The sequence below is a fragment of the Terrapene carolina genome, unplaced genomic scaffold (genome assembly GCF_002925995.2).
Source record: "Terrapene carolina triunguis isolate 2854851 unplaced genomic scaffold, T_m_triunguis-2.0 Scaffold67, whole genome shotgun sequence".
NCBI classification, from domain to species: Eukaryota; Metazoa; Chordata; order Testudines; family Emydidae; genus Terrapene; species Terrapene triunguis.
Genome location: NW_020664418.1, coordinates 16910016 through 16933898, shown reverse-complemented (window position 1 = coordinate 16933898; position 23883 = coordinate 16910016). Strand labels below are relative to the sequence as shown.

At 41.8% G+C, this 23883-nt stretch overlaps 1 protein-coding gene across 1 annotated transcript in view; it reads left to right on the top strand.

The window, feature by feature from the left end:
• The window catches only part of UBE2Q2 (ubiquitin conjugating enzyme E2 Q2), an 88205-nt gene that overhangs the window by 43950 nt on the left and 20372 nt on the right, over nt 1-23883 (top strand). Inside the window, exons 3-5 of the mRNA XM_024205427.2 lie at nt 8872-8976; nt 12986-13042; nt 15322-15462. Of these exons, the coding sequence (XP_024061195.1) occupies nt 8872-8976; nt 12986-13042; nt 15322-15462 (303 nt within the window). The remainder of the gene's footprint in view (nt 1-8871; nt 8977-12985; nt 13043-15321; nt 15463-23883) is intronic.

The following is a 23883-nucleotide window of genomic DNA, read 5'->3' as shown; positions in this document are numbered from 1 at the left end:
GGGTTAACATGCAGCACAAACCCAACTACCCCCCCCCCCCAATTCTCTGGGATGATCACTTCACCCCTCCCCCCTACCGCGTGGCTAACAGCGGGGGAACATTTCTGTTCAGCCGAGCAGGAACGGGCACCTCTGAATGTCCCCTTAATAAAATCACCCCATTTCAACCAGGTGACCGTGAATGATATCACTCTCCTGAGGATAACAAAGGGAGATAAAGAATGGATGTTGTCTTCATGCCAGCAAACACCGGGACCATATGCTGCCATGCTTTGTTATGCAGTGATTCCAGACTACCTGCTACTGGCCTGGCGTGGTAAAATGTCCTACCATGGCGGATGGGATAAGGCAGCCTGCCCCAGAAACCTTTTGCAAAAAGGCTTTGGGCGTACATGAAGGAGAGCTTTCTGGAGATGTCCCTGGAGGATTTCCGCTCCATCCCCATACACGTTAACAGACTTTTCCAGTAGCTGTACTGGCCGTGATTGCCAGGGCAAATTAATCAGTAAACATGTTTGCTTTTAAACCATGTATAATATTTACAAAGGTACACTCACCAGAGGTCCCTTGTGTGCCCTCAGGGTCTGGGAGCATGCCTTGGGTGAGTTCGGGGGTTACTGGTTCCAGGTCCAGGGTGATAAACATATCCTGGCTGTTGGGGAAACCGGTTTCTCCGCTTCCTTGCTGTGAGCTATGTTCATTGTCTTCATCATCATCTTCCTCGTACCCCGAACTCGCTTCCCTGTTGCATGATTCTCCATTGATGGAGTCAAAACACACGGTTGGGGTAGTGGTGGCTGCACCCCCTACCATGGCATGCAGCTCTGTGTAGAAGTGGCATGTTTGCGGCTCTGCCCCGGACCTTCCATTTGCCCCTCTGGCTTTGTGGTAGGCTTGCCTTAGCTCCTTAATTTTCACACGGCACTGCTGTGCGTCCCTGTTATGGCCTCTGTCCTTCATGGCCTTTGAGACTTTTTTTCTAATATTTTGCCATTGCGTTTACTGCTACGGAGTTCAGCTAGCACTGATTCATCTCCCCATATGGCGAGCAGATACCGTACCTCCCGTTCAGTCCATGCTGGAGCTCTTTTGCGATCCTGGGACTCCATCATGGTTACCTGTGCTGATGAGCTCTAAGTGGTCACCTGTGCTCTCCACGCTGGGCAAACAGGAAATGAAATTCAAAAGTTCACGGGGCTTTTCCTGTCTACCTGGTCAGTGCATCTGAGTCGAGAGTGCTGTCCAGAGCGGTCACAATGAAGCACTGTGGGATAGCTCCCGGAGGCCAATAACGTCGAATTCCGTCCACACTACCCCCGTTCCGACCCGCAAAGGCCGATTTTAGAGCTAATCCCCTCGTCGGAGGTGGAGTAAAGAAACCGGTTTATAGGGCCCTTGAAGTCGAAAGAAAGGGCTTCGTCGTGTGGGCGTGTCCAGGCTTAATTCGATTTAACGCTGCTAAATTCGACCTAAACTCGTAGTGTAGGCCAGGCCTGAGAAAGATTAAGGACTCTTAAGGGAAGAGCTCATCTGCAGTAGGAGGCAGAATGCAAAGTTGTAGTAATCTTTCTGATGCCTGTGCTGCTAGTAGAAAAAGGAACATGGTAAGGTACAAACAAGTTCCCTGTGGCCTAGCGAAATCAAACTTTATGAACTATTCATTTCCAACTCCTACCAAGTGCATGTAGCAGGGAAAATGTTAATGACCTATCTGTTGGCAAGAAAAGGCTGCCAGCCTATTGGAATCAATGTCACTGCTAACCTGTAAATGGCTCTTTGAGTGCATCTCTTTCCCCGCCCATCTCCAAACACACACAGGTGTCAGGCTTCTACCTCTCCTTGATTGGAATTCTGCAAGTTGTCCACACTGACCATGATTGGATTTGTCAAGGCTGTATCCCCACTTTGAACTTTAGGGTACAAATGTAGGGGCCTGCATGAAAACTTCTAAGCTTAACTACCCGCTTAGCTCTGGTCCCGCTGCCACCATTCTCAATGGATTCCCTCCCTGGGAAGCCTTGAGAAACCTTTCACCAATTCCCTGGTGAATACAGATCCAAACCCCCTTGGATCTTAAAACAAGGAGAAATCAATCTGGTTCTTAAAAAGAAGGCTTTTAATTAAAGAAAAAGGTAAAAAATCATCTCTGTAAAATCAGTATGGAAAATAACTTTACAGGGTAATCAAACTTAAATTGCTCAGAGGACCCCCCTCTGTCTTAGGTTCAAAGTACAGCAAACAAAGATAAACACTCTGGTAAAAGGTACATTTACAAGTTGAGAAAACAAAGTAAAACTAAGACGCCTTGCCTGGCTTTTTTACTTTACAAGTTTGAAATATGAGAGACTTGTTTAGAAAGATGGGGAGAACCTGGATTGATGGCTGGTCCCTCTCAGTCCCAAGAGCGAACAACAACTTAAACAAAAGCACAAACAAAAGTCTTCCCCCCCCCCCCCCCCCAAGATTTGAAAGTATCTTGTCCCCTTATTGGTCCTTTGGGTCAGGTGTCAGCCAGGTTACCCGAGCTTCTTAACCCTCTACAGGTAAAAGGATTTTGGAGTCTCTGGCCAGGAGGGATTTTAGTACTGTACACAGGAGAGCTGTTACCCTTCCCTTTATAGTTATGACAGGGTTACAGGCCCTTGGGTACCAGCAGGTCCACCAGGGTTTATTCTTTGGGAGCCCGTGATAGTACATATTTTGCTGTGAGATCGAAACAGCTTCTTCAAAACAAAGCCTGGCTTATTTTGGCCAAAATGGATTTTAAAATAACAGACCTATAAGTGTAGTCCCTTGCCTAAACTTAGCCTCTATGCTCATCTCAGGCAGCTTTGTCTTATTCCACATCTCTGAGTTGGGAGAAACAGCTTACACTGCCTGCAGCCTTCTCCCTGTCTCTGACTGTCTGTCGGTCTTTTCACTGGTACATCCTGGCCAGTCTCTTTCAGCTCACCCAAACGTAATGCCTCCCTTTTCTAGGGTCTGTGTGGTTTTGTAAATCTTTTTTGATCCAAGGTTTAGTCTTGGGAAGAGTAAAACATCCTACCATGGATGGAGCCAGCGAGGTAAATTCTCCTGCCACTTGATGGCCCAGCCATCGTTACCTTAACTCCTTTAAAGCTGTGTATGTAAGGCTGACTTATTTCTGCCATGGCTTTATCTCATGTGCTGAATTCTGTAAGACCCCTCTTCTGTAGCGTTCTCTGATTTAGCACTGTGCATTCAGGCAGGTCATAGTACAAAATTGGCCAGCATCTTTATACATTGTTCTGACCGCTGTGGAATTTGTGGCTTGCTAACCTTGCTGGTTTTAAGGAAGGTGGTGGTGACCCTTAGCAGGGGGAGCTAGTGTCTGAGACAGATTGGTGCAGGGAAACCCTGGAAATAGCCAGACTGGATGGGAAAGAATGGCCTTGTGGTTGACATGTCAACTGGGGTTCAGTTCCCAGCTTTGCTGCAGCCTTTCTGTGTGACCTAGAGCAAGTAGTTTTACTTGATATCTGTTTCGCTTTCTGTAAATGAGGTTACTTGCATACCTCACAGGGCAGTTGAGACAGAATTTGAGCTGCTCCAGAGGGGATGTGTTATTGAATTGCTAAGTATTTTGTACTATCCAGAAAGAAGGGGGTAAGGTAGGAAATAACTGGGTCTATGGGCAGCACATGATGAGACGCCTATTGTACACTATTTCCATAGCTCTTGTGACGGGTTCGGTCACAGAGACCCCCTTGGGACTGTCACCTGATGTGCTGAAACTATCTCTGAGCCCGTTTTCTTTGTCAGCTTAGGACTCCAGAACCCTGCCTTGTTGAGCCAGACACGCTATCTGCTGGAACGCAGACCCAGGTCTGGTCCACACCCCCAAAGCTGCAGTCTTTAACCAAAAACTGCTCAGCAAGTCACCTATCTCCAGCACCCAGACATCCAGCTCCCAATGGGATCCAAACCCCAAATAGATCCGTTTTACTCTGTATAAAGGTTATGTAGGGTAAACTCATAAATTGTCCACCCTCTATAACACTGATGGGGAGAGATGCACAACTGTTTGCTCCCCTGAGTATTAATCACTTACTCTGGGTTTACTAATAAACCAGTGATTTTTATTAAGTATAAAAAGTAGGATTTAAGTGATTTTAAGTAATAACAGACAGAACAAAGTAAGTTACCAAGCAAAATAAAACAAAACACGCACGTCTAAGCCTAATACATTAAGAAACTGAATACAGGTAAATCTCACCCTCAGAGATGATCCAATAAGCTTCTTTCAAAGACTAGACTCCTTCCTAGTCTGGGCCCAATCCTTTCCCCGGTACAGTTCTTGTTAGTTCCAGCTCAGGTGGTAACTAGGGGATTTCTCGTGATTGGCAGCACCCTTTGTTCTGTTCCACACCCTTTTTATATCTTTGGCACAAGGCGGGAATCTTTTTGTCTCTCTGGGTTCCCACCCCTCCTTCTAAATGGAAAAGCACCAGTTTTAAGATGGATTCCAGTACGAGGTGGCATGGTCACTTGTCCTGTGAGACCCAAGCCTCCATTCTTCTTGGCCTGGCTCACAGGAAGGCTTGCAAGTAAACAGAGCCATTTACAACCAATTGTCCTAGTCAATGGGAGCCATCAAGATTCTAAACCACCATTAATGGCCCACTCTTTGCATAATTACAATAGGACTTCAGAGTAATACTTCATATTTTTGCTTCAGATACAAGAATGATACATTCATACAAATAGGATGAACACACTCCGTAGATTATAAGCTTTGTAATGATAGAATCATAGACTATCAAGGTTGGAAGGGACCTCAGGAGGTCATCTAGTCCAACCCCCTGCTCAAAGCAGGACCAATCCCCAGACAGATTTTTGCCCGAGATCCCTAAATGGCCCCCTCAAGGATTGAACTCACAACCCTGGGTTTAGCAGGCCAATGCTCAAACCACTGAGCTATCCCTCCCCCTTACAAGAGACCTTTTGCGTAAAGCATATTCCAGTTACATTATATTCACACTCATAAACATATTTCCATAAACCTATGAAGTGCAATGTCACACTTGTCTAGTAGGGATTAAATAATTTGGAAGTTGTTTCAAGGCGCTCCACTTCAATTGCTGGAAGCAAGGAGGAACTCCTCTTCATCCTCTTGGATGCAGGAGAGTGGCAACCTTCTCCCTTCCAACCCCTGACTGTGGGAGCTTCTCTCATCCTTATATCCCATTGGGAGAGGCAGAAAGTGGCTTTTTATTCTCTTGTAATCCCCTTTATTTCTCTTTAAAAGGTGGGGGGGGGGAGAGCAAGGACAGAAGTAATAAGACTTTTGTTCCTCCTTTCTGCAATCACACCCCACCCTATGCTGCTGCTCATAGGCTTGTTCCCCACCCCCACTAGTAATAGCAGAGCTAAACCTTTGTCTACACTACTGGATTAGGTGAACGTAAGCTGCCTTGCATCAATCTTGCTGTTGAAGTGTCTTCAGTTAAATTTGGCTCCCGCTGACGTAAGTGCTTTTCTATGCTGATTTAGTAACACCACTTCCTCCAAGCGGCGTAGAGTCACGGTCAATGTAATAAGGTCGACACACTGTTCAGTTTACACACTGCGTTGCTTACATTGCTCGTTACTGGCTTTCAGGATTCGTCTCACAACGCCAAACGCTGATAATACAATCGATACAAGCATTCCTGGTGAGGACGTGCACCACTGACACAAGAAGCTAAGTGCGTGCACGAACTTAGCAAGTGATATTTAATAACTGTGGTGGCTGTATGCCGATGTAAGTTAGGTTGACATAATTTGGTAGCGTGGACATTGCCCTAAAAAGTCCATGTGCTCTGAAGCTATAGCTAGCCATGTGAAAAATGACCAAATTCTTTAGAAGTTTAACTACAGGTATTGGGCCTTTAGAAATGCTCCTACTGGGGAGTGGTCTCTTACAATAAAATTCACTTTTTAAAATAAAATTTTAAATGTTGACTCATTTATCCCTGAATTTTAGTGCTTTTATTCTATTCCCAGGTGTATATACACACAGGCCCTCTCAGAGGTCCAGAGAGACCTGGGCCACTTCCAGCTTTTGAGGCCACTAGCCATAATAAAAATAAAAAATGACATGTGATCTAATCTTGTGCCATCAGAACTGATATATTTTTATTAATATTTATGAACATTTTTAACTCTTTAATATGACAAAATCTATATCAGTTAACAAAAAAATTGTCATTTACTAAATCACATCTCTTATTTGCTTAAATTTGCAGCTCTAAGCTGAGAGAGTGTGTCACATTTTGATCCGATAGGGATGCACATAAAAACAAGTTGCGAAACTTATCAAATGCCAAAAAATTAACAAGTGTCTAAATTTGAGGCCCCCTTTGAGCTTGAGGCCCAGGCCAAATGGCCCTCCTGGGCCCCCCTCTGATTCGCCCTGTATACACATGTGGTAGAGACATCCATGTGATATTTATCATCTGCCTCATCTGCACTCCACCCACTAATCAATCTCCTTAGGACTCTTAACATTCAGAATACGTAGAAGTGTCAGCTGCTTTTAGAAAATAAATAAAAAGCTACAGAAAAATAGCACAACTGATGAGTGCAGTCTTCCCAGCTGTGTTGCTAAAATCTTCCACCACACACTGTTTTTCTTTAGATGTATGGTGGTAGTACACAGGCTTTATTGGCATGACCTATGTTATTCATGAGGAGTTGTCAGGATGACCTGCAAGTCTCACAGAGACCTAGAAAGTGTGGCATAAGTAAGATACAAAAGAGCTATTTTAGACTTTTTATTAATGTACTGGTACTGTAATTCATAGCTTTCTGCCTGCAAGGAACTTTCCTTTTTAAGGAAAATCGGGGTACAAAGTGGGAAAACAATTACTCATAACATTTTTTTATAAACTTTTTGAAAGCTGCTTTTCTGTCAGCTAAGAAGTCCCTAAAAATCACTGTCTTGCTACTAGTCTGAGCTAGAAACAAGTGCTTTATGCTACTGGAAAACCTGGATTTTCAGCTCCAGTGGGATAAAGTAAGTGTATCTAGCTCAGCTAATCATAAGGCCTTGTATCTTTAAAATGGTTGCCAATTCCAGGACTAGCGATGTAAAGAAATGTAATTACTAATCACCAGGGCATCTAAACATCAAAATAAACTAATTGAAGTATCTGTATTGTCCTGACTGATGATCTCTTCTGCACCCTTGATGAGGCTGGATTGCCTCCTTAAAGGGAAATACTTAAAGGGAATTGGGGCTTTCTGGCCTAAAAATAGCTGCTTCTACTGCAGGAAGACCTGTGTAAACAGATATCTTGTTTTGCACTCTGAAAGTGGCAGGAAAACTTTTCCTCATATCTTGTAGAAGGGAGACCTATGCCTGGCTGCAACTTAGTACCTTATCTCCAGCTCCTGCAGGTAGGGTTGCCACTTTGGTTGGCCATATTCCTGAAGGTTTTGTCACATGATGTAATCTTTAATTAAAAATTTATCTTAATTCCTGGAGACCCCAGGACAATCCTGGAGGGTTGGCAACCCTATCTGCAGGCTTCATCTTCTGTATTATAGTGCATAGTTCTTGTTGATCATATAGCAAATATATAATCCGCAATCCCTGCTTCTTTGCCTAATTCATGTTGTTTGAGGGCTTGGAAAGGAGGAAGGAAGGAAGGAAACATTTTGTGATAGTGTGTTTGGTTTTTTTTTGTTTTTTTTTTTTAGTGTTTGTGAGTTGCTCAGAGGTTTGGAATGTTAGTAATCATGGAAATGAATTCATGCGCACAGTTCAAGTATAGTGGTAAGAGGCAAAATTAATGCCACTATTCCTTACATGCAGAAATAAAGGAATTTATTCTATGCAGGGAAGTGGGGAAAAGGCATAGATCTCCTCCCTTTTTGTGTCCCCCCCCCCCACCTGACCCTCCACTTCCCCTTCCTCCACCATCAGCAGCCTGACATGAGCCATGAATACCTACACCTGCCCCCTGTGAATTTTAATGAGTGTTGTGACCTGGTGCAAATCTGAGTGGTGTGGCAATCCATGTACCTGGTTGCAACACCACCCAGTCGCATTGTCACTAAGGTTTGGCCCAGCCAAAAGGTGGTTAGACCATGATCACGGTGGCACCACCCACTCCCCAGTTCTGCAGCCAATGCTGTGGATACCATGACCATGTGAAGTCTCTTCATTTACATATTATAACTTTATTGCAAGATACAGTAATCAATAGCACATTAATAACTACTGGAATCCAATAGTTCTAGTAATTTGGGCCGAGATTATGCCTGAGCCTATTACAGGAGGACAGGTGTGAGGAGAGGAGATTACTCTTCCTCTTATCCCTGCACAAGGGCCAGTCTCATTGCTTATGCTGGGACTGCTATCTCCCACTGCTCCAGGGGTGTGTTTTCCCCAAAGTGGGTTGGAAAAGGGTAAGGCCATGGCCACATGGCTCCAGGCTGTGGGGTAGTAGGTTGCATTCATATTTAAAAAACATACTTCTCCAAGACAGGAAGCTGGGAGATAGATTGTGCCTCTTGAGATGTAATCCATTTCACTGCTCTCAGGGTAGAGCAACTTCATGGACATTGCTGGCACAAATTTGATACTTGAGCTGTGAAACCCAGAAAACTTTTACAGTTTCCATTGTTGACTTGCCATGTTGGTGGTTTCCTGATTTAGGAATTTATAGGAGTGTGATCATTATAGAGAAATGAGTGTCTGAAACTTAATTACTCGTGTTATCATTCTGTGGACTTAATACTGTGTGGACTTAGTTCTGTACTTACTGAACATTCAGCCTGTCATTTTAACATGTATCTTCAGTGTAGAAACTTGGAAATGTGTTAAACTGTGTTAAAATAAAACTTGTCTTTTAATTTTTATAGCTTCTTCAACAACTGAAGCGATTGATATGTGACCTCTGCAGATTATACAACCTTCCTCAACATCCAGATGTTGAGATGTTAGATCAGCCATTACCAACAGGACAGGTAAATCCAAAAGATCTAGACATCTAATGGAAATTAAAAGCCTGTTCTTTAATTCTAACAAGATTATATATAGCAAGAAGGAAAGGAATGATCTTAAAGTAGCCAGTGTTTGGACACACTGCTTTATATTGCTATTGCTTTATACCAAAACTTAAGGCACCTGTCCTTCCTTTTTAATTTTGTTGTAGGATTTACTTACCTTTTCTATCATTGAGAGAATAATGTACAGCTCCCCTTTCCCTCCCTTCCCCCCCTCCCAATTCCCAGTGAGAAAGAGGTTGTGGGGAAGTGTTCATGTGTACAACCTCTGGACTGTCAGTTGTGAACTTGGCCCAAGATTTTAGTTTGGGGACTCAAAATACCTGTGTAGAATATTTTCCATCAATTGTTTGACTTTTTTCCCATGCTTCTGGAACAACTTTGAGTAACTATTTTTATACTCATTCTTTTACTGCATATATCAGTAGGTGCTCAGTGAACAAAGGACATTCCTTCTCCATCACCCCATGCCCTGAAGCAGCTAGCAAGAGGCATGTTGATAGTGATTGCCTTTTCTATTATTGTTTGTTTTCTTCTCCTCCTATCTATTTATTTGCCATTCTTTGGGCTCATCTGTCAAAATTAACTCCACTGTTCCCCTTCCACTTAGCCGTCATCTACTGCCTCATAACTCCTGGCTCCCCTCTCTTCTTCATCTGTCATCTAGTCTTATCCATGGTGACTTTAATTATTATATTGACTGTCTCATCTGACCCATTGGCCTTCTACCTTCTCTCTCACCACCTCATTCAGTCTTCAATCCTGACTCAGCTCTGTCACATGAAAATACAGCCATTCCTTGGACCTAGTCTTCACTAAGCACGGGTCTCTCTATTACCTCTCTTGCTGAATTCCTGATCTCAGGCCAATATATCAGCATCCCACAACTCTCTTTTGTGACTTTCAGACCATCAACATCTCTAAATTTTCCACTGTTCTTGTTGTCCTTCACATCTCTAGTCTGTCCTCCCAATCTGACTTTCACCCACTGCACTGCTGCCACCGCTACCCCTCTCCACAAATGTACTTTGCTCCAGCCATGACCCGTATTGGCTCCCATGGCATTGAAATCTCTGGAGAAAAATCTAGAGAACTTCTGCCAATGCAAACTTTCCCTTTATCTTTTGCCATTACTGTCTAGCTCCCCAAATGACTCTACTACTTCCTCATTGAATCCATTGTCTGTCTGCCATCTTCAACTGCTTTCTCAGTCCCGTCTTCTTGTCTAACATGCTTCTTCATCTTCAAGGAGAGAGTTGTATTTTGTTATCTTCATTTATTCCTACCCTCCTGCTCTTGCTAGTCACCGATCTTTATCTCTCACCTATTCTCTTCCGACTCATACTCCTCTGACAGCCAGCCTCTCATCTTAAACCATAAAAGTCTCCTTTGTACACAGAATGGAAAGGGTCAAATAAGCTTTGGTAAGCCACATCATCTTAAAAACAAAAGCTTTGACTCTGACTAATATATTGCCTCCCCCTTCTACTTCATCTTTCAACTTAAACAGTCTGCCTACAACCACTGCATTAACTTCCTCACCTCAAACCACTGTAATCTACCTTCTACCATCTCCATTTAATGGAAATTGATGTCACTCGCTCATTCTCTTTGTGGCTGTCATAGGGGGCCTATGTTCAGTCCTCTTTGATCTCTCATGTGCCTCTGATACTATTGATTCTTAACCTGCCTTTTCTTGGCTTTCATTACTGTTCTTTACTGATTCTCCTCTTACCTCTCCAGCCACTTTGTCAGTGGTTTCTTTGGCGGCATCTCCTTCTCTGGAAGAGGGGTCCAAGAATAGAACCCGGAGAGACTCCACTCACATGGGCCTGTCTACTCAAGTGTACTTCTCCACTTTGGATGTCATATCTAGCTGTCTTAGACATCTCTGCCTGGATGGTTTTGTTATCTCAGGCTCCCCAGGGCCGCAACTGAGCGTATCTTTCCTCGCAGATGCTTTGTTACAATTAACCCCACCATTCTCCCTGTCAGCATGGGCTATTATGTGGAATTTTCAACTCCTCCCTTCTCCACCCAAATACATAAACATCCAGGCTGTGCCATTCTGTTGCTCTTTCCTCTGATGCTTCAAAAATTCACCCACTCCACTTTCTGGTCCCCATAGCCAAATTGCTTAGGCAGCCTAACTGGCTTCTGCTTTAGCTATTCTAATCTTTTTTTGTTATATAATTTGGATTAATTTTGTCTGTCTGACTATTGCCCACCACAACTTGAGTCACTTTTCTACTTCCCCATGTACTGCACATAACCTCTTGGTCCTATCTCATGGAGCCTTTGCCTAAATCTGACATGGCTTTCTCCTTTTGTGTTTTCAGCTATTTAAATCTGAAACGTAACGGTGCTGTAATTGTAGGGGTCCTGACCCAAAAAGGATTTTTTGGAGGGGGGGGGGGGGTTGCAAGGTTGTTGGGGGGGGGGGGGGGTTGTGGTACAGTTACCCTTACTTCTGCACTGCTGCTGCTGGTGGTGCTGCCTTCAGAGCTGGACAGCTGGAGAGTGGTGGCTGCTGGCCAGGAGCCCAGCTCTGAAGGCAGAGCCACCGCCAGCAGCAGTGTAGAATTAAGGATGGCATGGTATGGTATTCCCACCCTTACTTCTGTGCTGCTGCCTGCGGAGCTGGGCCCTCAGTCAGCAACCGCCACTCTCTGCCACCCAGCTCTGAAGGCAGCAGCGCAGAAGTAAGGGTGGCATGGTATGGTATTGCCTCCCTTACGTCTGCGCTGCCACTGTCAGGGCGCTGCCTTCAGAGCTGGGCACCCAGCCAACTGCCGCTGCTCTCCGGCTGCCCAGCTCTGAAGGCAGTGCAGAAATAAGAGTGGCAATACTGTGACCCCCTCTAAAATAACCTTGCGACCCATCCCTGCAACTCCCTTTTGTGTCAGGGCCTCCAATTTGAGAAACCCTGGTCTCCCCCATGAAATCTGTATAGTGTAGGGTAAAAGCACACAAAAGACCAGATTTCATGGGGGGAGACCAGATTTCACGATCCGTGATGCATTTTTCATGGCCATGAATTTGGTAGAGCCCTAAGTATATGTAATAGGCTCTGAGAATATTCCTTTTATTTGTATGTGTTAAGATAACAACATGGCTTCTAAACTCCTGTAGAACAGCAAACAGTTGTCATGTGGTAAAATAACTTACAGTAATATAGTAATGACTAAACGGGAATGTGACCAAAAATGAGCAAGATTATAGTTGTATAGTTAATCTCTCTTTCCCCAGTTACACACAAGGAAAAGGAAACTCCACTCTGGGATGGACTTGTAAGTCACTAGATCACTATAAAAGGAAGTAGATTCACTGAATAGTTCTGGTCACACCAGGAAGCTCGAGGCAAACCTGAGATAATCTACAGCAAGTTACTGAAGAATTGATTCAACTTGCTGTTCCATATAATATGCGACAACTCATTAAAAATTTGAACTAAACCACATAGTCAATACCTTACAATAATTGTTGCACAATTTATATTTACTATAGAAGTAAACAGATTTTAGTTAGCTCATGACTTAATTGAGGCCATCATAATATCCATGTGGACTCCTGAATGTTCTGAAAACCTAGATAGCTTTCTGAGGTCATGACAGTCATCTATTTCATTTTAGTAGGTTACCACTGTCTTTAAATAGCTATCCTTGTATCATATCCTTTTTAAGCTCCCACTTTGCTAGATTTAATGTTACAGTAGCTAAACTAATAATGGCATGGCAGCATTTTAACTTGGACTTTGCACAGAAATATATCTGTACCACTTTTCCTGGTAATGGAGTAAATAAGACTAGGCATGCATCACCTTTCTGTTTGATCCATTTAGATTAAGCTGCAGTCCTGTGTGAATCTTGGTAAATGTAAATGTCATATGTACCAGAGCTGCTACTGTGATGCTAAGCAAAAAAAAAAAAAAAAATCCATACAATTCATGAAACCTAATTTTGTATTCCAGAATGGAACAACGGAAGAAGTAACGTCAGAGGAGGAGGAGGAAGAAGATATGGGTGAAGTATGTGTATGAGAATTTGTTATACTGTAAATCTGATGTTTGTGTTCAAGAGGCTGCACGATCCTTGCCTTGATTGCTAATGAAAACAAAATGCACATATGCTAGGCAAAAAATGGCCCTGTGAAAAGTGCTGCGTATGAATGTTGACCAAAAAGTTCAACGCTTTGCTGGCGTTCTCAGATAACCCTTCATGCACGAAAATATAGTTTCTCAAAGTATTTTGCTGAAAATGAGGTACTTGGATGTTGAAACATGGACATCTGTTCATTGTTTGTCCGAACAATATATAAAAAGCTTGTGCCATATCAGCAAGTTTGCATTGTAAACCCTTATTTCCAATAGTTTATAAACTGGCTTTGTTTATGTTTTAAAAAGTTTCCCAAGGTGGAACTGAGGCCTCATGTTGAGAGCAAATTTGTTCACTAACTCTCATAAATCAGCTGAACCATTTAAAAAAAAACTTAACTTCAGATATATTGAAGAGGTGGAGCAAAGTGTGAAACGGCAGAGACCAAACTTTAAGTGGGTAATATGATTGTATAGCAACATGATACTAATTTTAATAAGCTCCTTCATATATGCAACTCCCACCTCAAATTACTTCCCTAATATGCTAGAATGGCTCAAAGAGAAGCAAATGTCTGTGTTTAAACAATATAAAGGTTTTATTAGACAAGAATTGCTCAGGCTTAAAATTTATATTTTTAATAAAAAGGATATTAAATACAGTTCCCTTTGTTTTTTGGAATAGAGAATTAATACAACTTTTTCAAAAAGAACCTAATATATGTACCTCGTGGAATGGAATAACTCTAAAGGAGTCTGCTGTAGCCAGCTACTAGGTAGATCAGAATTAACTAGTGTTGCAGCATTTCTAGAAGTGTCTTAGAACTTGCTTGCTTTTAACCAACCCCGTATTTCTGTACAAATGACACTGGGCAAAAGGGTTGTCTTCACTATATAGAAGCAATGTATTGTTTCCCTGAAGACAGATGAGTGTCAGACATAATCCATTTGAAATCTAGTCCAGATTTTAAAACCATATAATACCCCAAATTATACCAGAGCACTGCTTATGATTATATCCTTTTAAAAATGTTTCTCTCATCTGAAAGAACCTCATAGATGGGAAATGCACACAAAATGCTGTCAAATGCACCAAGTAAGTGAAGACACTTCTAAAACCTTTCCTAGTTTTCAGGCAGTCTCTGACGACCTCAAGGTTTCCAGCATATAGTTTATACTCCCAGTCTGGACTCTTGGGGAAATAACACTTCATTTTGAAGGATTCCAAAGTATGTTACATCCTGTATACTTGCGTTACTGAAATTCAGCCTCCTTTTTAGCAATGAGGATGTCATCTGAGGGGGACAAATGAAGCACAACAGTGGCAGGAGGGAAAAACTTGGACAAGAACCCTAGAGCAAATACTGCTTTTTAGTAACTTATGAACTCTTACCTATCTAAGTATTTGCATGGCCCTCATAATCCTAGTACTTGAACAACTTACAAATAATTATGTTAGCTTCACAACACCCTTTGAGGTAGGGAAGTACTATCCCCACTATTTTTAAAAACAGAGGTTAAATGACTTGTCCAAGGTCAGAATGACTGTATAACTGATACCTGAACCCAGATCTGAGTTGAGGTCTAATGTCTTCAACTGTGACGTACACCCCCTCTGTCCTTTTTAACGTCCATGTAATGCAGATGCTCCCTCTGGCCTCTTTCAGATGAAAGCTTCACATAGTGAACTACATGTACTTTGTTTTTCTGTCTTTCATGTTTGGCAAAAACCAAATGTGGATTAGAAACTCAGCAGTTGTAAAACTTTTACTACTGTGGAAGTGGAAAGTTGCAATTAAGATTCTGTAGAGGATGCTCTAGACAGGTTCATTTCCAGCTTCTCTGGTTACGTTCCCTCTGCTCCCTTCAGAGGTGTTCTAGACCCCTGTTTTCTACTTGTCTCAGTGGACTGGTAAACTGCAACCTCCCCTTCCCACAGCGATGCCTTTTTGCCACCAAAGTCTCTGCCAGCAGAAGTGTAGATGAGTGTGGGCCTTGTGTACAATATCACAGCCTCCCTAAATTACAAGAATGTCCTGTTAATGGTGATAGCAAAGTCTAGGCAAAATAAAAGTAGCATCAAAAGATGACTAATTTGGTACTCTTCACAGTACACCATCTATGCCCCAGAAACCCCAGCATGGAGAGCAATCTTTTGTGCTAACTGGACTTTACAGTTCATATGTTTCAGTGAATTTTCCTCCATCTTGTAGGACATTGAAGACCTAGATCACTATGACATGAAGGAGGAAGAGCCTGTTGATGGAAAGAAATCTGAGGATGAAGGAATTGAAAAAGAGAACCTTGCAATTTTAGAAAAAATCAGAAAGAATCAAAGACAAGACCACCTAAATGTAAGTGTACCTAGGTATTGGACTTAATACACTTACACTGCAGCAGAACCCAGTGCTACATATATCTAGCAAATAAATGTTGCTACTGTGTATGCAAACATTGTAGCTGACTTCTACCATGTATTAGGAAAAGAAGCCTCAAGCCATGAAACTTAAGAGGAGAAGCTAAACTCTGTTAAGCTGGTTTGGTAAAAGACTTCTAAAACTCCAAAGTGAACTGATCACTACCCTAATGTCTTCTCAAAATCCTTCGCTCTGAAGGGGTTTTGCTAGAAGCCTGGATTCCAGAGAGGCACTGTGACAACTTCAAAGTGCTCCATGGCGTGCCCTCTTTCATCTGAGCTGGAAAATGCCAATTTAAATTGAATTTGTTTTGTAAGGTAGATTAAAGAATTTCTGGCATTTCAGCTGAAAAACAACTTTCACACTGATGAGAGTGAAAAAACTTACACCAAATCCATTTTTCACACTTCATAACATTTCTTAGGTCTCTTGCCAGAGGTATCTAGCTAGCTGGTTTTCCTTCTCCATAGTCTGTCTCCTACTTGCCTCCTCTGATAGGAGGACTGTTTTCTCTGCAGGATCAACAGGAAGCAGCTAGGTTGTAAGCGAGAGCTGTTGCTCATACCTCTTTAGAACATTTAAAGATACAAAAGGCAAAATACAGTAATCTCTAATGCAGTCGGTACTTGCAGTTTTACACTTTCTGAAGTATTTTTACACATTTGTGTACTTTATTTAAAAATTAAAAAAAAAAGTGGAGTCCTATCACCCTCTCCACTTTGGCACAGAGTATATCAAAGAAGCTTGACTACTAGCAAAATCTGTTTGATAACCACAGAAGGCAAGCTGTAGGCTGCAAAACACCTTCCTTCTTTCTGATGGTGGAAATCTCACTGTGTAGTTGAGGTGTTAGTGTTGTAGGTATTACTTTCAGGAGGCAGAACTGGGAGCAGTTGTTATCTACAGTATCATCCTTTGGAAAGCCAGCAGAAATATCCCCAGAAAATATAGCAGTAAAAGCACTGCTTAGCCTTGTAGCATCTATCCTCTCCTCAGAGGCTTGGGAACTTCATGTAGCGAATCACACTGTCTGCCAAATAATCTTCCATCTCCCACAGGTTCACTCTGGGAGGGAATTCTATGACCCGTTAATGAAATAGACAGTTCTTTTTATGGGGGAGTTTTTCTTACTAAAAATTAGCATAACATCTCTAAATCAAGATTTTTTTTTTTCTTGATTTTTAAATTGAGGTGATTCAAATAAAACAGCTTTTGAAACCTTCTATTCCTGGAACCAAGACTCCTGCTAAAAAATGGAAATTAGATTAGAGACCACGGCATGCTTGCTATAAAATAAAATATAGTTGGTTCAGTATAGTATCTTCAATGCTTTTCTGAGTGGGATTTTTGAGGACCTTCTACATACTCTATCTGTGTTGTCCCTAAATCTTTATCATGACTGTCCCACTCATAAAGAATCTCTTTAATTTGCTGTTGGTATTTCAGTAGATGTGAGTATTTGGAGACCTGTCATCTGTCTAGAATGAAAATATTGGACAAAAAGTGGTGCTGCTTATTACTGGAACCAATAATATAATCTCAGTAGCTGGGCCTGGGACATATCCAGCTCTATTTTAAGATTTTTCTTGCGATTGTTAGCCTGTGACACCAGTGAAGCCCTAGATAGTTTAGGATCTGGCTACTTGAGACAGCTTCTTCCTTTTCAGTACCATCACAGTTTAAAATAAGTGGAGGCACTGCACCCTGCTTTTCAAAATGGAGTGATTAAGTTGCAAGGTATCCACCATGAAGGTTCCTCAACTAGAACTGCTCCTGTCCCCGCATCAGTCTGACACTGGTTGAATTTGTTAAGCCTGGTGGATCATTCTGAGAGTTGTGCTTTTCTTGAGGTGGTGGATTGAAGGAAATAGGGTGGCTGAATGGAGGGCACTGTGCATTTTGTTGAGTGATTCTTCTATATTCCCATACCCTGACTTCAGGTTCTTGGGTCAGAAAGTTATGCAGTTCAGAATGTTATCCCTAACTTTCGATCTTTAAACCAAGTCAAACTGGACTCTGCTTTTGCCATCCAAGGACTTGACCATTAAAGCTTGATTTCTTTTTTTAAACTTTTTTAAAATGTGTACAACCACTTAGAGCTTCAGGATAGACACCACTTAAAGGAATATGTATATCTAAAATTCATGATCTCATGATGATGGTACAATAATTGTAATTAAAAAACCAAAAACTTGCACAACAGTGTGAGGTGACACAATCCAGTCACTCTGTCCGTGGAAATTAAATGGAGTTGAAAATAGGCCCCATAGTTTTAATTTTATTCTTTATGGTTAAGCTGTGAATTTTCTTTCCTTACAGATTTTGTACTTCCATTTGGCAAACGTTGGCTTTCCTCTTCTCTTTCTCTCTTTTGGAGCTGAAATGAACATTGCTGGTTTGTTTTTTGTTTTTTTTTTCCCACAGCAGCAGCTTCAACTTACATAATAGCTCTTTCTCATGCCAACACACTCTTGTTTATGCACCAGCATCAGCAAGGTCATCCGAGCCCAGGGAATGGTGTATTCAGCTCCTGTAAGGAGCCACAGTATTTGTGTGGGTCACCAGAAATAGTAGCTCTTGTTTTGGTTAAATGCCTTAAAAGATTTTGTTCCTTCGGAGTTGAGATCTGAAAGCTACAGATCCACCACTGAGCAAAAGAACTTGCATTAATTAATCTCATACTTGCATTAATGTCCACTGCTGCACTACTAGACAGCAGATGGTGGAACCATAGCAGAATGTTGATTCTAAAATGGTGTGCAATATGCCCTACATACTAAGAAAAAATGAACTTTGACTCTAAACTGTTTGGCATTAGGCTTTCTTTTCTTATAGCACAGTATGATGGGGAATTCTCTCAGTGCATTGAGGCACAAAGGCAAATCCCAAATTCCTACCTTGTTTTTACACAATTATTGTTCACTTTATCTTCTTCAGAGGATGGCAAAACAAACAAGTACATATGGAATTAGAAAAAGGAATCACATTTTTAATACCCATCAAACCTTCAAATTAAATTATTTCTAATGTTACAAGGAGGAGGCAAATGATAACTATAACTAGTTTTATTTGGGATCCCAAATAAAACTCTATACCAGTCCACCCATATTTTATGTTTCAAGTTTCTCTGCAGTTTAATTTAGTAAGGGCTTTCTGACAGTCAGCACAGCACCAAGTGGGTATTGGAATCCAGAGTTTCACTGGTTGCTTTGTGCTCTTTTTCATAGATTGATAGATTCCAAGGCCAGAAGGGACCACCATCATGATCATCTAGTCTGACCTCCTGTATAACATAGGTCATAGAACTTCCCCAAAATAATTCCCTGAGCAGATCTTTTAGAGAAACATTCAGTCTTGATTTAAAAATTGTCAGTGATGGAGAGTCCGCCACAATCCTTGGTAAGTTGTTCCAGTGGTTAATTACCTTCACTGTTTAAAAAAATACATATTATTTCCCATCAGAATTTGTCTAGCTTCAACTTCCAGCCATTGGATCGTGTTGTACCTTTCTCTGTTAGATTGGAGAGTATATTATTAAATATCTATTCCTCATGTAGGTACTTGTAGACTATTAGTTCACCTTGTCTGTAAGCAAAATAGTTTGAGCTCTTTGAGTCTTTCCCTATAAGGCATGTTTTCTAAGCCTTTAATCTTTCTTTCTCATGGCTCTTCTCTGTAACCTCTCCAATTGTTTAACATGCTTCTTGAATTGTGGACACCAGAACTGGACACAGCATTCCATCAGCAGTCACATTAGTGCCAAATATAGAGATTAAATAACCTGTCTACTCCTGCTAGAGTTTCCCCTGTTCATGCATTCAAGGGTTGCATTAGTTCTTTTTGGTCACAGCATTGCGCTGGGAGCTTGTGTTCAGTTGTTTATCCACCATGACCTCAATCTTTTTCAGAGTCACTGCTTTCCAGGATAGTCCCCCATTGTGTAAATACTGTATGTCCTATATTTTGTTCCTAGATGTATGCATTTATATTTAGCCACATTTAAAATGCATATTGGTTTTGTGCCCAGAATACCAAGTGATCCAGATTGCTCTGCATCTGTGCCCTGTCCTCTTATTTACTACTCCCCAATTTTTGTGTCATCTGCAAACTTTATTAGTTACTTCGTTTTGTTCCAGGTCATCGATTAAAAATGTTAAATAGTATGGGGCCAAAAACTAATCCTTGTGGGATCCCACTGGAATCGCACCTGTTTGATTCCCTGTTTACAGTTACATTTCGAAATGTATCAACTGCCAGTTTTTAATCCATTTAATATGTGCCATGTTAATTTTATATAGTTATAGTCTTTTAGTCAAATGTCATGTGGTACCAAGTCAATGCCTTACACAAATCTAAGTATGTTTCATTTAATACTATTTTATCACCCAAACTTGTAATATCATAAAAAGATAACAAGTGAGTTTGACGATATCTAGTTTCCATAAACCCACGTTGATGGGCATTAATTATATCACCTTCCTTTTAATTCTGTATTAATCAAGTCCTGTATCAGCCGCTCTGTTATCTTGCCCAGCATCAATGTCAGACTGACAGGCCTATAATTACTTTGGGTCATCCTGTTTCCCCAACATTAGATTTCTTCCAGTCTTCTGGAACTTATTGAAAATCAGCATTAATGGTCCAAGCAAGTGCCTCAACTTGCATCCAAGAGTATTGAAAAAGCTGGCGATCTGGACCTGCTGATTTTTAAACTAACTTTAGTAGCTGCTGTTTAACATCTTCCTGAGATACTAGTGGAATGGAAAGTGTTATCCACTTTATATCACTACACAGACTCCTAGACTTTAAGATTAGATCATTTAGTCTGACCTCCTCACCCACCCACTCCTGTAATAGACCCCTAACCTCTGGCTGAGGTTACTGAAGTCCTCAAATCATGATTTAAAGACTTCAAGTTACAGAGAAACCATCATTTACATATAGTGGACATATTTATTGAACATCTTCCTTTTCTGCATTATTAGTTGTAATTGGACCATAATCATCTAGCAGTGGACGAATACCATTCTTATGACTCTTTTTGTTCCTGTTATACTTTAAAAAAAAAATCCTTATTGTCCTTTAACTCTTCTGACCTTAGATTTCTCCTTGTCTCTTTGCTTCCCTTATCAACTTTTCTACAATTTCTAGCTTCTGATTTATATTCATTACTATCCACTTCCATTTTCTTCTACTTGTTTTGATATATTGTATATTAGTTTTTTTATAGTTGCCTTCTCTTCCCCTCTAAACCAGATCGGGTTTTAACCAGTATGATCTCCTTCCTTGATTTTGGGATTGTGGCTTTTTTGGCATCTAGTAAAGTATTCTTAAACAATTTCCAATGATCATTCACATTTTTCTGATTAAATTCTCTGTCCCTTTGTTTTCAGCTTTGTGAAATTGGCCCTTTTAGAATACCAATTATCTATATATCACTGTTCTGGACTTGATTTAAATTTATAATGTGCGAAGATAATAAAGTCATGATCACTTGTACCTAAGCTACCATTAATTTTTAGTTCTGTGATCAGTTCCTTTTTATCTGTCTAGATGAGATCTAATATAGAATTCCATTGTGCTGGATGCAACACTTCTTGAGTTAGGAAATTGTCATATATAGTATTTAGAAATTCCAAGGATGTTTGAGTACTGTCAACATGAGACTTCCAGCATGTGTTACTCAAATTGACGTTCCCATGATCATGCAGCTTTCTTTCCCAGATGTTCTTGATCTAGTAGGTGCATAAGGTGCTGGTATTCCTGTTCTCTGGTGTGATTTGAGGTCTGTAGTAGACATCAGCTAATACCTCATCTTGTATTTTATCTGTTGGGACATTGATACATAAGCGTTCAAGATCACTTTTATTCCAAGGTATCAGTGACTCAGTCAGAAACAGGTAATGCCATTTTTGACATAGAGGGCCACTCCCTTCCTCTTTTGCCCACTCGATCCTTCCTAAATAGGTTATAACCATTGATTTTTTTTTTTTTTTTTTTTTTTTTTTTTCAATTTTTGTAATTTTTTTTCTTCCTTCTCTTCCCCCGGTTTCCATTATAGCAACTATATCAAATGTGTCCTCATAAATGAGCAATTCGAGTTCCTCTTGTTGCAACACTATCTCATTTGCAAAGGGCATTGGCAGTGGCACATGCTACAACATGCTTGCTTTGTACCATGTCCACCTGACCTAACTCCTTCTTCTGATTTTTGAACAAGCAAAGCTTAATTAACAACTCTTTAAAAGATCGTACTCTTAGCTTACTTTGCCTGTGTAAACTTCAAGACACCCACACTTCAACAGCTGTCACTTAAATATTAAATGGCCAGGTGTGTTTTTGCTCCTCATCTTCCTGTTCATGTCTCTGCACATCTTAAAAATGAACATGACAGAACTAAGATGCTCTAAAGAAAAATCACCTTAAAGATTATAGTTAGATTGTGCTCTTGGAAGATAAAGGATAAATATGAAAAAGCTGTCTCATTCAGTGTGTGGCCTATGTGGACATTGCACTTCCTGATGATCCCCTCTCATTCACTATATATTGTTCCTATTCTGCAGCACATGAGGTAGTGCTCCTCTGAACCAACACCTATTAAACCACACAACCCTGTATCACAACTCTGTCCCCTTGTGAGTTCAGGTTGCACAGACAACCTTAACTTTTGCATTTACAGACTTGAGCGCTTCATTTTGCGGTCTGAACTTTCATCTAATACAGCTTTTATATGGAATCTCTAGTGGGTATCTTTAAAATTCCATCCATGTGCAACTGCTAAACAGCAATAGAACTCTCTTCTCTGCCCAGTTACGTCAACTAGTGAGGCAAAGGCTACTGCAGAATGCCCCCATTGCATATTAAGGGGTGGGGTCTTTGTCTGGCGTAATGGAGACAAGTAGTCAGTTGCCACTGTAAAGGCTTCCCTTCCCTCTCCCCCCTCCACCATGCACACAGAAGGTTTACCTGGTCCATCTAGGAAACAGGGAGGGTCTGACCAGGTCAGCAGAGGGACTTGTGCCCTTCCTCCATGGGTGACCAGAAGAGGAGGGTATTTGTAAGGGGGGAGGAGGAGTTGGAAAAGCCCCTTTTTACCTGGACAATGAACCATGGTTCCTTTGAAGTATTGCCTCCTTATTGTGTACCTGTGCAAACCAAATGAAAGGAGACAGCTTCAGCAGAGCCTCTGCCTCTGTCTACATGCCTAATTGCAGACCATATTTCACAAGTCCTATGTATTAAGAAAAATGAGTAGAATTTCAGTTTGTGTATGCAGATCCAATGGAATACTAAGATGGATGGCCCAAGAGTAATACCCTTTGGCTATGTCTACACTATGGACTTCTGTTGACATAGCTGTGTCTGTCAGGGCTGGGAAAAGCTGTGTTCCCTGACAGACATAGTGGTGCCAGCAAGAGCTCCCAGTACTTTTGCTACTGTAGCTTGTTCCACACACAGGAGGAGGGTTACTAGCTCTCTGCATTCATGGGAGGAATGCTTTGCCATCCATAAGCCCTTTGGGTTTGTTTTTTACCTGAAAAGCTCCTGGGTTTTACAAAGCTGTTTAGTCCAGAACTCTGGTGAAAAATCAGGATAAACCAATCAAGTACAGGAAAACACTGAATATGTTAAAATCCATAACTTTACAGTACATAGATGTGTTTTATGCTGATAATAAATTTGGTCTTAAGTGGAGTGCTAGGTAAACATGAAGTTCCTCTTTTTCTAGGTTTTGCTTTGAATTCTGGTTATCATTTAAAAGTTTAAAGACATTAAAGTTTGAGTTTTACATATTTATCCTGACTGTTTGCATGTATTCTAGCCTCTACACCAGGGGAAGGCAAACTATGGCCCGCAGGCCAGCTCTGGCCTGTCAAGGCTTTCAGTCCAGCCCGCAGGATTGCCAGCCCCATGGTGTAGCAGGGCTAAGGCAGACTCCCTGACTGCCCTGGCCCCGCGCTGCTTCCGGAAGTGGCTGGCACCACGTCCCTGTGGCCCCTGGAGGATCGGGGGGACAGAGGGCTCTGTGGCTGCCCTTGCCTACAGGCACCGCCCCTGTAGCTCCCACTGGCCAGGAACTGGGAACTGCGGCCACTGGGAGCTTCAGGGGTGGTACCCACTGGCGAGGGCAGCGTGCAGTGTAGCCGCCTGCCCCACCCCACCTCCAGGAGCCACTGCCAGACATACTGGCCATTTCCAGGAGTGGCACGGGGCGAAGGCAGGCAGGGAGCCTGCTCGAGGTAAGCGGCACCGGGCCGGAGCCTGCACCATGAACCCCTCCTGCACCCCAACCCCCTGCCCTAAGTCCCCCCTGTATCCCAACCCCTTGCCCTGAACCCCTTCCTGCACACCGCACGC